This window comes from Eulemur rufifrons, chromosome 1, assembly GCF_041146395.1.
Source record: "Eulemur rufifrons isolate Redbay chromosome 1, OSU_ERuf_1, whole genome shotgun sequence".
In the NCBI taxonomy this organism is placed as follows: Eukaryota; Metazoa; Chordata; class Mammalia; order Primates; family Lemuridae; genus Eulemur; species Eulemur rufifrons.
Window position 1 is genome coordinate 4,599,238 of NC_090983.1, and position 14,017 is coordinate 4,613,254.

Sequence of the window (14,017 nt, forward strand, 5' to 3'; positions counted from 1 at the left end):
CCGCCCCAGTCTAGGAAAACTGGTGAGAGGGGTGGACGGCCCACTTTACGTTCTATTCTTTTCTCTAGTTTGTAAACCATACGATTACATCCCGGGCAACTTGTCCAGGGCTCTGCTCCCACTGACACGAGCTTTACTCTGGGCAGCGGGAACAGCCATGCTAATGGGGAGACGTGGCCTCAGGTGTGTTCACTTTTCTACGTTACGGTCCTGGAACAGACACCTGCAGCACGGTCACAGCAGAGGATTCAGGAGCTGACACTGCACCTTTGGGAACAGCTGAGGGCGGAGACGATGTGAAGCAACAAAGAGCAGGACTCGAGGTGGCGGCCACGTCGGCAGGCCCACACGTGGGAGGGGACACCTCTTGCTCCCCAGGGACTGACAGGTCGGAGCAATGTTTCAAAAGGTGTCATTCACTGAGCCCTTCCTCGCTGCCTGGAGCTAATGCCACGTCTTTTACGCATATGATGGTACTCAGCCCTTGCAACAACTGCGAGGCAAAGAACAGTAAGCCAAAGTGCAGGAGGAGGGTGACCTGCCTGGGGTCACAAGACTAGTAAGTCCCCAAGGCAGGCTGCGAGCCTCAACTTCCGACAGGCCCAGGCCAGCCTGAGTCCATCACAGGGACCTCAAAAGTACAGGCAGGAAAAGCCTTGGTGGCGATTTGGGGGTGGGGGTGGAGGTAGCTCCTCCAGCCCTGAGAACCTGCACCCCAGCATTCTGGAACCTTCTGGCAGGCTGCTCCCAGCTCACCATGCACCAGCCTGCCTCCCTCCTGCCAGGCCCAGCTCCTGGAACCAGTCAGCTCTTTCACAGTCCCCAAAGAGCAGGCTCTGCGTGACAGCGCCTTCCTCCAGAGCATGCAGCCCCCCGCTTTCCCACAGAACCCCAAGTCTTCATCAAACTCTGATGCAAACCAAATAAACAAAACAGGCAGGCTCTAGGCTTTTCTCAGAGAGACGCAAGACGAGATGTGTCCACTGTACTTTTATGCTACCCAGGTACAAAACGAAAGTGCATTTTAGAATTCCCTATGACATTCGCTCAAAAACCCCACTTTCCTATCTCAAGTTACACGAATTGCCTACCGTACCACCTCACCCATCTCCTCCCACACACCAAACCTGTCCTTACCTGGCAGTAACAGTCACTCTTAGCACCTGACATTTTCTCCTAAAACTTTTCCTATCTAACACGGAACATTCAGGTTCCCTTATCTATTTCGGACACTTTTCTCATACAGGAAGAACTCCCATGTACCTCTTCCACTTGGGAGGACGCTGGCTCCCCCTCCGTACTCCAGCAAGTTCCTAGTGCAAGGTCTGCCTTAATTCTTCGCCCATACTCTTTGAGCTGTCTTAGGCTGTTCCACTGGCAGAATGAAAGAGGACCAGCACGCTGGTTACGGTCAGTATCTTCCACTTCCAGGAGAGAGGGTGCTGCTGCCACTGGGAAGAAGGGAGGGCATGGCCACGGGGCTGGAGTGTCACCCTCCAGGGGGAAGGAGCAGGCGCAGTGCAGCCTTCACAGGCACCCGGGCTCTTGGCCAGGGACCTGCTGGTTGCTGGCCTACACAGATTCAGGGCTGCCATGGTCTTACAGCTGGCTTTTTGTCCCAAAATTTGAGCTGGATAAGAGCCAAAGAGAAACTCAAGATTCCATCACTGAAGGAATGAGGCCCTGAGGAATTAAGCTCAGGATAACCCGGACGTGGGTTTACTTCCGCTTGGGAGTGAATGGAGGCTGTCAGCACAACCTCATCCTGGCGCTTTTAGCCCCATTTGGTAGCCTGTAGTTGCTTTAAAAATTAGATATGAGTTCATTTTGTAATCACTGCAAAGACGGTCTACCAATATTCTCAAGTTTATCTCACCAACCCTGCAGTCTTGCACTCAATCCACTGCACAGCCCAGTCTCGTCTGGGAAAGACGTCTTGGAACACGGGGAGGGGCCGCCTTTCCGCTGAATTTAGATATGCCGCCACCATCAAGGCAGCTGCTGGCTTTCAGCTTTGCTGGTCCCCAGGTCCTTTGGGCACACGGGCTGCTGTGCACAGCTCAGCAGGGCCGACAACCCGCGGTGCGAGGGAGACAGGTGTTAACACGGGAAGAGGTGTCCGGGGAATAAGGTCTGGAAGCAATGCCTCAGTACTGCAGCCGAAAACCCTCTGGAGGACACCACGGTCCCCCCTGCAAGGGGCAGCATCTAGGGTAGGTCCACATTTCCTATCCAATTCCCACACACTAACCCTCCACAGCCTGGCTTTCCTTCCTTTGACTTACTTTTGTTTATTTGAAGGGAAAGTTACAAACTAAGGGTGCCCGTGGGGTCTATGTCGGGGAAGGCAGGGCACACAGTGAATGTTAAGCTCATAAACACACGAAGGGGAAACTCAAATTACATGCCCGTAACGTCATTCCCGACTCCAATCGCAGCCATTACGGGGCACTAATGGCAAACGAGTAATTTTCCTCTGATTCTCTTTATGGGACGTGAACGGCAGCTGTGAAATTTCCTCAGCACTCGGAAGGTCACACGCGAGCCGATGCCGTCTTCTCGAGGCTCTGAAACACCAGCAGAGCCATTGCCAGCGAGAGCCCTGACCGCCAAGAAGTGACAGGGCCAACGTCACCAGTTCTAAGTGCAACACGGAGACCAGGGTTAGATGTCTTCACGCCAAGGAACGCCAAGGCTGACGCCCACCAGAAGTTGGGAGAGGCACAGAACAGACTCTTCTAGGAGCCAGCCCTGACAGCACCTTGAGCTCAGACTTCGGCCTCCAGAACCGAGAGACAATAAATCCCTGTTTTAAGCCACCCAGTTTTGTGGTACTTTGTTCCAGCACCCCCTAGGCCTCACACACACACACACACACACACGCATGTACACACTCAATACACACATGTATACACAGAGCACACACATACGTATATACATACGCAACACGCACAGTTAAGAGGTTACCTGCCTTTTCATGGAATCGCAGGCTCCCTACTTACCCACTTTTGCATTGTTAATTCACTAATTGAAAAACACGTAATATTTAAACCCTTCCTTCATTTGAACTGCATCTTTAAAACTATCTAAATCTTTTGAGTTGGCTCTCTTCCCTACAAGGATAAAACATCAGCCAAAACATATCACACAATTAAAAGACAACAGATGTTGCCCTCTGGGATGGAGCTGAAATTCATCTGATGTGTCTGATACAAAGTAGGCTCAGATCTGGAGATGGTTCCGCACCAGCAGTGTTTCCACCCAGAGAGAATTCTCCTCCGAAGGCAGGAAGGCCCTCACCGCGCCCTCACAGCGCCCTCCCGGCCATCTCAGCGTCACAGGCGCGGTCAGGATCAGGACGGAGGGTCCTTAAGTCAGAAGAATAATTCTGCACAGATGTTAATTAGGGCAGGGCGGAGCCAATAAACTGTTTGGACAGGCATGTGGGCACACAGGCACGGGAGCAGCAAAATGCCTTTCTCTGGAAGTAGCTGCCCCCGGTCACTCCAGCAGTTGTCAGAGAAATGGAGGAGGAATCACAAGGTAACAATACCACCAGGAAACGGAAAGCTCGCCCAGCTCACTCAAAACCCCATCCCTCAGCCAGGCGCCAACCACAGCCCCCATCCGCCGTGCCCTGGCGTCCGCGTGGGTGACCAGCACAGGTGAGGCTGGGCTGCAGCCCGGGATGGCTCACATCTCTCTGATAGTCTCCATTCACCAGACGACGACACAGTAAATTATACCCCAAATCCACAACGCTCCATACAGAAGGCTTCGCAGTTAACCAAGCACAGGTAGTTGATTCACGTCTACTTTCGACAAGCACCGAAATCACTTTCCAGCTCGGGGCTCCCTGACCATGAGGAAGAATTTCAGGAGGGCAAGATCGTGGTGGCTTTTCTCACTTGTTTTCTTTCTGAGACAGCCAGTTATGGCTCCCTCCTGCCGCTGCCTCGAAACTCACAGGTCACGTGGACATGGAGAGGTCTCGTTAAGAGCGGCAAAGACGGTGGCTACCTGCTCGGCTCCAGGCAGGAGGCCCGGCCCTGGGAAGCGCGAGCGCACTGGGCACAGGCAGGGCCTGGACTCACAACTCTCTCCGCACCGGCGGCTCCTGACGCACACCACTGTGCACACCACGGCACACACCACTGTACACACCACTGTGCACACCACGGCGCACACCACGGCACCGTGCCGCTGTGAGCTCCCTGCGCCCCTGAGGACGATCCCCTCGACTTGAGTCCAGAGGTGAGAGGACAGGCGCCTGGGGTGAGCTCCGGCAGGGCGTGAGGAAACATCACGGACGATCCTCCCCCCACCCAGGAGGCCTGGGGCACAAGGACCCACAAAGGGATGAGACAGTCCCACTTTGCAGATGAAGAAAAGGGGGTGTCCTTCGTGGCACTCACCTATGCTCCTACCCTTAAAAATAACAAGTTTTAAAACCGTATGTGATACTATGTAATTTCAGCAGAGCAAAATGGATGCAATTCTTACTTTTGATGTCTGAGCATTCAAGGGAAATGCTTTTGTGTTAAGCAAAACATAAGGGCCCATTATGTGTCACAGAAGAGATCACAGTTGGGCCCAAATATGATGGAACAAACTGTGAGTGCACAAAGGGAAAATTACAAAAAGCCACCATAATGGCAAAACGGCCGCACAGGGGAAAGGATGTCATGAGTGAGATGTGGTCCTTGTTCTTACTCCCGACAGCCAGTGACATCAGCACCACCCACACCAGACACCTGAACCCCAGGGCGAGAGAAGCCAGAGCAACAGCAACCTAACCTGGGGCCTGGCCACGTACCTTCCAGCAACCCCAGAATGAAATCCAGAGAAATCATGGGGTCTGAAGGCAGATACTAGGAAAAGGAGATCCTTTCACTCGCAGTTGAGTAACCTCTACATAACCTCCGCAATAGTTACCCCTGAGCTGTAAGTGAAAAACCCATGGAAAAGGCTCTCTGACTCTCTAGGTGCAATCAAATTGGCTGTGGCTAAAATTCATACTCAGACACAAAGGAACCAACAAAACCAGCACAAACCAGGGACGATCTCGGGAAAGGAGCTGGAAAGACAATGGGGAAAATGGCACCTTTTCTCACTTCTCTAAACCATGCAATTTTCTTGCACCCATATATATTTCTCATGGGAAAGCCAAGCCCTTAATTGTAACCTCTAATCCTCCCACACCATCACTGCAATACGGATAACAAAAAAAGGAAGCCTTCCCCTGGTATGATCACCATGAGGAGCTTACACGATTACAAAATTCTGCAAAACAGTGACAGAGCCCCACGCAAAGCCCGCCAGAGAATTCCATACTTTTCTGGATGGTTCCACGGTATCCGGGACAGAGTTAAATACCAGAACAGGTGTTATAGGAAACATGTGAAACTACTCAGGACTACTGCTAAAAAGACATCTAAGGGACAAAACAGGGTGAAATGTTTAACTTAAAAAAAAAAGATAAAATGAAACAAAATCGATGATACACAGAACGAGGAGGGAAGGGAACGCTACAGTACAAAGTCGCGCCTCTCCTCTCTCTCCAAAACAGACAAGCGCCGCCACGAAGAAAGTGTATAGTTACCTGCGTCCATGTCTGCAAAGAATGGAACAGCCAGTAAGAAAAAGAAGGAACCAGAAATTCAGTGTCTCAAAGTTGGATTTAAAAAGGTTACATGGAGAGAAAATATAATATAGAAAATTGCTGGTGAATTACACCTTGATTAGGGGACACAGGAACTAAATGGTTTCCTGCCATTATCATCGTAATTTTATTTAAAGCAAAAAACAAAACATGAATATGTTTAACTGAAGAAGTAAATGCCTCATGGCAAAAGAAATATCTTATTCTCATGCAAAATGATTATTAAATGTTTATAATACAATATAAGGGGGAAACATACTCAAACGTATGGTGGTGGTAATCTGAGAGTCTCATCTAGAACAGCTCTTACCCATGACTCAGTAATATCACACACGTATTACGTCTAAAGTCAATTTCCAGATCAGAGAAATGTCCAGCCAATATTTAAAGGACTAACAGTGGATTAAAAAGGACATTTGAGAGGACAGAACTATTAGATAAGAAATCAATTCAACAGCATTCCAGGGTTCTACTCGCTTCCTCCCAATGCCAAAGTGAATATAATGGGTTTGCTAAAAATACTGCAGAAGAAACAATATACTTAAGGATTTTTACTGCTTGGTATGTGTTATTACTTTCTTGACATGTGATACATCAAAGCAATGATTTAGAATATGCTAAGGAAAAATTTTATAAGCTACATTCCTGAGCCCGCAACTGCCTGCCAAACAGCATACCTTCAGGAGACTCCTCCTGCACGTACGTGCCGGTCAGGTACCGGTGCACCAGCGCCGACTTGCCGCTGGCCAGGTTACCCACAATTCCCTGCAACAAAGAAGCGGACAAACGTTAAGGATAATTAGATCACTCTAGCTGGCATTCTGCAAGTAGAGGTTAAAATGTACAGTAACCCTAAACATAAACATAACCAAGTTGGCTGGAAGGCCAAAAATGAGCTCATTAAATACTCCTGCTGGGGTAAGAGGGAGTCCACCACCCTCAATTAGCATCTCAGATCTTCATCAGCCTCGGCAGCTGGGCAGCTGCAAGGGCATCAAGACTGTTGGTGCACATCCCGGGTTTGGCATTCATCCAGACGATCAGGGTGCGGTTCACGTCGGGACTGTGTATTCACGTCGGGACTGTGTATGCCGAGTCGGCTGCCAACATTCACCATGGACCATCCCCATGCTGAGCAAGGCACCAGGTGAGACAGCACAGGATGGCGGTACAGAGAAACGTGGGCACAGTGGCGAGAACCTGGCGCACTGCATCATGAGAGGCTGCGGCTGGGACAGATGGGGGGCAGGGCTAGGGGAGCAGAAGGGGCTGGAGAGAACTGGGCTGGGGGAGCTTGGCAGGGGCACCCAGATGAGGACAGCAACCTGCCTCTCGGGAACACAGGGTCCACGGCAGCCCCACTCAGAGAAGAGGGCAGAGCGGGGCTGACGCTAGAGGCGGCAGAGGGGCTGGTGTGCACTGGGTTAGAAAATAACCCTCAGCAGTTCTAGAACCCGGCAGGCAAGGCTGACTCCACAGGGGCCGCCTCCGAGGAAACTTCCCTGTTAACACAGCGGAGACACCTGGCCTCCAGGTGGGCCAGCCCCGCAGGAAGCCTCTCCCTTTGTGCTTGAGACCTCAATCCCCCCTCTGCCTTCTTTGGACAGCAGCTCCTCAAAAATCCCCTCCTGTATTTTAATCTTTTCCTTCCCCACTAGAACGTCACTATCTGCATTTAAGGAAGATCCAGTCAATCCTTTAGGAAAAACAAAACATAAGAAGAGACCCCCGTGGACATTGCCTCCCTTTGCCCACCAGAGCTCTGCTGCTCATGTTCCCATGACGACCTCCTGCCTCCACCAAACAATCGGAGGTCCTGACCCTGTCACTACAAAGAAGCTGCCCACAAGGTCACCCACAACTACCATTTCTAAAACTACTGGTCCTTCTAGCTCCTGACCCAGCCCGGGCACCGGAAACTGCTGATAAGATTCTCTCTCTTCCCACTCTGGCCCTGGCGGCCCCCTCCACCTCCCTCCCAGCCTACATGGGCTCTTCCTCCACCTGCCCCAGCACTGGTGCCCTCCTGGCTCCTCCCCCACATCTCCAGGTGATCCTCAATTCTAACATCCCCAAGGGCACCCATCTACACCCAACCTTCTATCAATAAGCAACCGATTCCAAAATCTCATTCTCCTCTGCCCCAGCTCCAGGTGTTCCCACCCAGCTCCCGCCAGAACTACACAGGCTTTTCATACACACCCGTACACCACCTGCAGCGGTACCCAAACCTCTGCACATGCACACCTTGGCCCTCTCCCCAATCTGCCCATCATCTGCTATGGCCACATCCCCACCCAGCCTCTCCAACCAGAAACCCAGAAGCCCCTCGGACGCCCCCCGGTCCACAGTCCCAGAGTCCTTTGTCTCTGAGCACCCTTGCCCTCACGTCACTGCAGACTCTGGTGGCCGCCGGGGTACAGGAGTCCCCTGTTCACTCCGAAAGCACTAGCGAGATCCTTGGAAACAGACAATGAGAAAATGGTACCCCCTCATTTCATGACCCTTGAGGAGACTCCGACTGTCCTGAAGACAAAAGTCAAATGTTTTAGGAACACGCTGCCTCCCTCCACATCCTCACACACAATCTTGCTGTGACACACCAGCCCAGCAGGTCTGTGGACTCCCCACACCACACTTCCCTCTTCCCTCACCCGGTGCCCCTCCCCACTTCACCTGGTGAGAGTTTACTTTCTCTCTGGGAGGTTCCTTGCTCCCCCACCCCACACACCCCCAAGGCCTTGCGCTGGGACGGGTGACATTCTTGGTTCCATCTCCCACTATACTCGGGTCCCTAGAGGCCAAGGTCTATGTCTCTGGACACTTATCATAGTTCCTGGTCCCAACAAAGTGCCTGGGAACACGGAATGGGTGGGTGGACGGAAGGAAGGAAGGAAGGAAGGAAGGGAATGTGTAGACAGGAGAAAGAAAGCTTAGTTGAGTGGACGACGATGCCAGTTACTGGAAGACCAAATAGAAGGTGACAAACTCAGCGTGAGACTGCAGAAAATCAAAGTTCTAGGTTATTTACCAGCCCCTCAGCAGCTGTGTGAGGCACACCCGGCACCTGTCCTCCCACCAGTTCCTTCCCAACACCCACAGCCTGCCCTGTCCCCTCACGCCAGTCTCAGCCTTCAGTCTCTCGGCCGCCCACCCTGGCCTGACCGTCCATAAACCAGCTACCAAATCGCATCCCAGAGGCCCTGCTCTCTCCAGACGCCTGGACCGTTTCACATCAATCACTGCCCGAAATCCTACTTCTGTCCATGGGTCAGCAACCAGCTCAGAGGTCACCTCCTCTGAGCCCCCTTCCGATACGGTCTGAGTATTTGTGTCCCCCCAAAATGCACATGTTAAAACTCAACCCCCAAGGTGACGGTATTAGGAGGTGGTGCCTTTGGAAGGTGATGAGGTCCTAGGAGAGGATTAGTGTTCTCATAAAAGAGGCCTGAGAAAGACCCCTCTCCTCTCCCGCTGTGTGAGGACACAGCAAGAAGATGCCAGCTACAAACAAGAAGGCAGGTCCTCACCTGACACCGAATCTGCCAGGTCCTTGAATCTGGCCCTCCCAGCCTCCAGAACCGTGAGAAATACATTTCTGCTGTTTATAAGCCACCCGGTTCATGGCATTCTGTTACAGCAGCCTGAACAGACCAAGGCCCATTCCGAATGCCACAGTCTCAGATGGATGCCTCTCCTCAAAGCCTCGTCCTCTGCTCTCCAGGCTACGCTGCGACCGGCATGTCACTTCATCAGCACCAGCACGTGGGTCTGACCCTCTCCAGCGCTCACAGTTCCCCAAGGGCAGGGACTGTGTCCTGTTCATCTTGCTCCCTGTACCCCAGCGTCGCATCCAGCCCCGGGTGACGCTCAACAGCACTGGCTGAGTGAGGAGTGACTAGTGCCAGCCCAGCGAGGATGAATGAGACGCTTCACTACCAGGGCTCAGAGCCAGACTACGTGGACAGATCCTAAATAAAGCCATTTCTCCTCCTGATTTGACTGATGTCTTCTTTTACCTTGGGCCTCTATAATCCGAGAACTTCTACCTACTAATTATTCTTTTGCTCAAGGGCACCTGCTGTGTGTCAGCTTCGTGCTGAGAAAATCCACAACAGTACGCCACAGAATTAAATTTTTAATTAAGATTAGAGTTTCTGTCTCCTGAAGAAGAAAATGCTCAGAAATCAAACATTGCTCAGCCTGTGCTTTCTCTGGGAGCAACATTCCTCCCTTCTGCCATGTCAACAGCGGGCCAGGATGTGGCTCACCCTCAGGAGGACAGCATTGGCCTTCGGGATGGAGCGGGAAGGGGCTTTATATGGTCTGAATGACCATCTTATGTTCGTGCATCATGAGCATTATTTTATTTGCAACACTGGTGGAAGCTAACAGCTGACTGTGAAGAAGAGAGAAAATATGGGACCAAAATATCCCTTAAGCTGTGACGTGGCTCCCGTGAGGCTGAGAACCGCCGCTGGACGTCGACCAGACAGGAGGGAAACGGACCCAGCGCAGGCCCAGGGCTCTGTCGGGGGAAACGAGGTCCTGAAAACTGCAGAACTGCGCAGGCTTGGGGGACAGAGCTCACCACGGACCCCAAATCACCCGTGCAGGGCCACGAACGGTCAGGGCCGGAGCCCAGCACCTTCATGTCACAAGATGGAAGGGAGCGTGGAGTCCTCTCTCCAGCACCCACCCCCCACCACTTGCCTGCTAAACCTGAGCATTGCTGAAAAGGAAACTGAGGCTTTTAGTAAAAATCCCACTTGGGAGTTCAATGGAAACACACACCCAGGACGTGAGGCGTTGGTGCCTGAGGTCCCCTCCAAGGCAAGACAACTAAGGTACGTTTACTCTTTCCCGCAGATGGACGCATGGAGCCTGCGCTGCCGGACCCAGCTGCAGCGCCCATCATTGGGGCCCCCTGCACCACCCAAAGCAACTAACTGGTCACGGACGATCGGGCCACAACTCAACTCCACAAAACAAGGATGGCACTACCACTCTTGAAAAGAAAGCAAACACTGAACTTCTTTTTCTCTGATGGGTTCCAGGAGATTTATTGCAAAATGTTACATAAAGAGTCCATCGCAGGCTGGCTATGACCTCACTTCACTGCTGCACTTGTGAAGCACGGCAGGGGCTCCTAAGGCGCTGACCTAAGGGGCCACCTGTCCCGGGGGTGCTGTGCTGGGGGAAACAATCGCAGCCCTGTGGGCGCGCGGGGGCTGCCCTGCAGAACAAAGGAGCACTTTCTTCAGACCCGGCTCGCCCCAGCACACGACGGATCAGCGGAGGGTGGCGATGAGGATGAGCCGCCTATGGGCGCCACGGCGCTGGAGGGTGCCCGGCCCAGAGCCGAGCTGGTGGTCCTGCCGGGGTCGTGTACCTCCACACACAGGTCAGAGGATAGGACTCTTCCTCCTAACGAACCGCAGAACCATTAACACTGAGCTGTCCGTGAGTGGAGTTAACCCTTCACAAATTCAAGCAAGCCTAGGACCATCAGGTTTGCAGGACGAGAGCCCACACTGCCTTGTCACATAGTTGCCTCTTGCACCTCTTGGCAGATACTCCGGAAAATCAGGTGCTTCTGAAATACTAGCAGAGAAGCTAGTAAGCATCCTCAGTTACGGGCTGGTACGATCACAGGGGCCCTCTCAGAACGCATGACACCTTGAACAGCCACAACCTGGTCTAGATCAGAGGGTTCCACATGGACAGTCAGTCCGTCTGCAACACCCTGTCAACAGGTGACCCCACAGGGCCGCCGGAACTCAAAAAAACTAAAGTTAAACAAAAATTAAGATTCAGCTCCTCAGTCACACTGGCCACATTTCAACCCCTCCACCGCCACACGGGGCCAGCAGCTGCCACACCGGGCGGCACAGACAGGAGGTTTCCACCGCTGAGAAAGGTCTCGCGGCAGCGCTGGGGTGGAAGCACCAACCCCAGGTCCAACCCCAGCTCTGCCACTTACTTGCTGTGGATCCCTGGGCAAGTTCTGAATGTCTCCAAGCCTCAGTTTTCTCATCCGTGAAATGGGGGTAATAACAGTTCCCACCAAACCCCACCTGTGGGGTGGTTGTCAGGGTTAAATGAGATAATTTTGTAAAACACTCAGAACACGCCCCGCACACAGTCGGTGTTTCATAAACATCATCACCATCTGGAAACACTATTCCTGCTGCTCCATGCTGGACGCAGAACCGGAGTGGCACTGGAGTCATCTCAACACGGCGCATCCGAAACTGGCAAATCTTGTGAAAAATCTCCCGGTAACAGCACTGCCAACCTCGTATCATCCACTGGACAAGCGTTTCCTGAATGTCTCCCGTGGGATTAATACTGCGCCGGCACAGAGGTTACGGCGCACACGGAAGACAGAAAGAGGTGCTGTCTCAAGGCCAGTCTTGCGGAACCCCAGTCTTCTGCAACAGGCAGGGGCACTGATGGGCACTTTGTCTCCCACGAGGAAAAGAGCCCATTGGGAGGCGCCGCAGGGAAAGGGCAGCAACCCAGAGGGAGGAACGGAGGAGCAGGAAGGAGGGGGGCCCAGTGATCACAGCAGGGACGGGGCCTGTCAGAGGCTGATGGAGAGACGGTGTGGGGACCGGCGCCCTCCCGTCTCAGAACACCTCCCACTCATCATCCTGTACCTCCTAAGTCTAAAAACATGTCTTCTTCCTGGTGAGAAAAGTCCTATATCCTCTCTTCAAAAACTTGGAAGTTCTATCTCCATCTCAGACGTGAGAAACCTGAGGATTGTCCCCAGGCCCCTGTCCCATTCTCTAAGCACCCATGAGGCTGGGGCCAAGGGAACGAGAAGTCCACAGGCCTGGGGGCCCGGCTGGGTTGCTGGGAAGACAGACTGGAGCCGTGAACATAAATGCAGGGGACAGAGACACTGGGACTAAGCAGGACACACTGGAGCCACGTTTCATCAGTATCTGCTGCAAGACAAGAGCTCATCTGCCATCCTTTCACAGTCAGGGCCCATCACTCAGCAAATTAGAAAATAAATCTACACACAAGTACATATAGAGACATACAGACACACATATACACATATGTACACATGCATATATACTGACATATGCACACCCACAAACATGCATACACATACAGACCTATGCACACATACATACTGACATATGCACAGACATATGTACACATACATACTGACATATGAATACACACATATGGACACATGCACACAGAGACACCACACACACTGACATATGCACACACAGACATATGCATATACACATACGGACACATGCACACACAAAGATATGCACACCACACAGTGATATATGCAAACACATAGATATATGCAGAGACATGCACAGAGACATATGCACACATAGACATGCACATACATGAACACAGACATGCATACACATATAGACATCCACACACATACAGCCATATGGATACACACATATAGAGACATATACACACATACACATACACACATATAGGCATATACACACATACATATAGACATACACATATACAGACAAATGATACACATATGGCCATATGCACAGACATGCACACATACATATATACAAAGAGACACATACACACACATAGAGACATAACAGACATATGCATACACACATATAGACATGCACACACATACACATGCACACACATAGAGGAATATACATGTGTATATACAGTCACACATACACATATAGAGACATATACTCACATAGAGACATACACATACATATACACACATAGACATACATACATACAGAGACATGTGTATATACACACATATACATACACAACCTTAAACATGGAGACACACATATAGACATATATGCACATACATACAGAGGCATACACATATAGAGACACAGAGGCATACATACACACAGGCATATACACACAGAGGCACAGAGACATGTATACACACATACATATAGACATATGCATAGAGACATACATACACATATACAGACATACATAGGCATGCATAAATATGTGCACATATGCATACACATGCACATATACGCAGAGATATATAGTCTTATATACATACACACATAAAAATACACATAAAGACACACATACACATGTACAGAGACATGCACATATATAGGCATACATACGCACACACACAAATGCCACATATTTCATGACAAAGAACACGATTATTTAAGTTACATTTTTCCCTTCCTTCCATCCGAAGGTGGGGCAGTGCAGTCGGGAGGGGCTCAAAGGGGCAGCTGTGCTAAACCACTTTTTACTTACACCAATTTTAAGCTTTAAATAATTTAATTGAAAAGGTAAATTTTATAATAAAAGACAGAACTCTTCTTTTAATTTTATCCCAAT

The 14,017-nt window shown here is 51.1% G+C and overlaps 1 protein-coding gene across 4 annotated transcripts in view; it reads right to left on the reverse strand.

Moving 5' to 3' along the window:
• The window catches only part of AGAP1 (ArfGAP with GTPase domain, ankyrin repeat and PH domain 1), a 520,729-nt gene that overhangs the window by 322,516 nt on the left and 184,196 nt on the right, over window positions 1-14,017 (reverse strand). For all 4 annotated transcript variants that reach the window (XM_069466874.1, XM_069466774.1, XM_069466883.1 and 1 more), the window contains exon 3: window positions 6,340-6,427. In XM_069466874.1, the coding sequence (XP_069322975.1) occupies window positions 6,340-6,427 (88 nt within the window). The remainder of the gene's footprint in view (window positions 1-6,339; window positions 6,428-14,017) is intronic.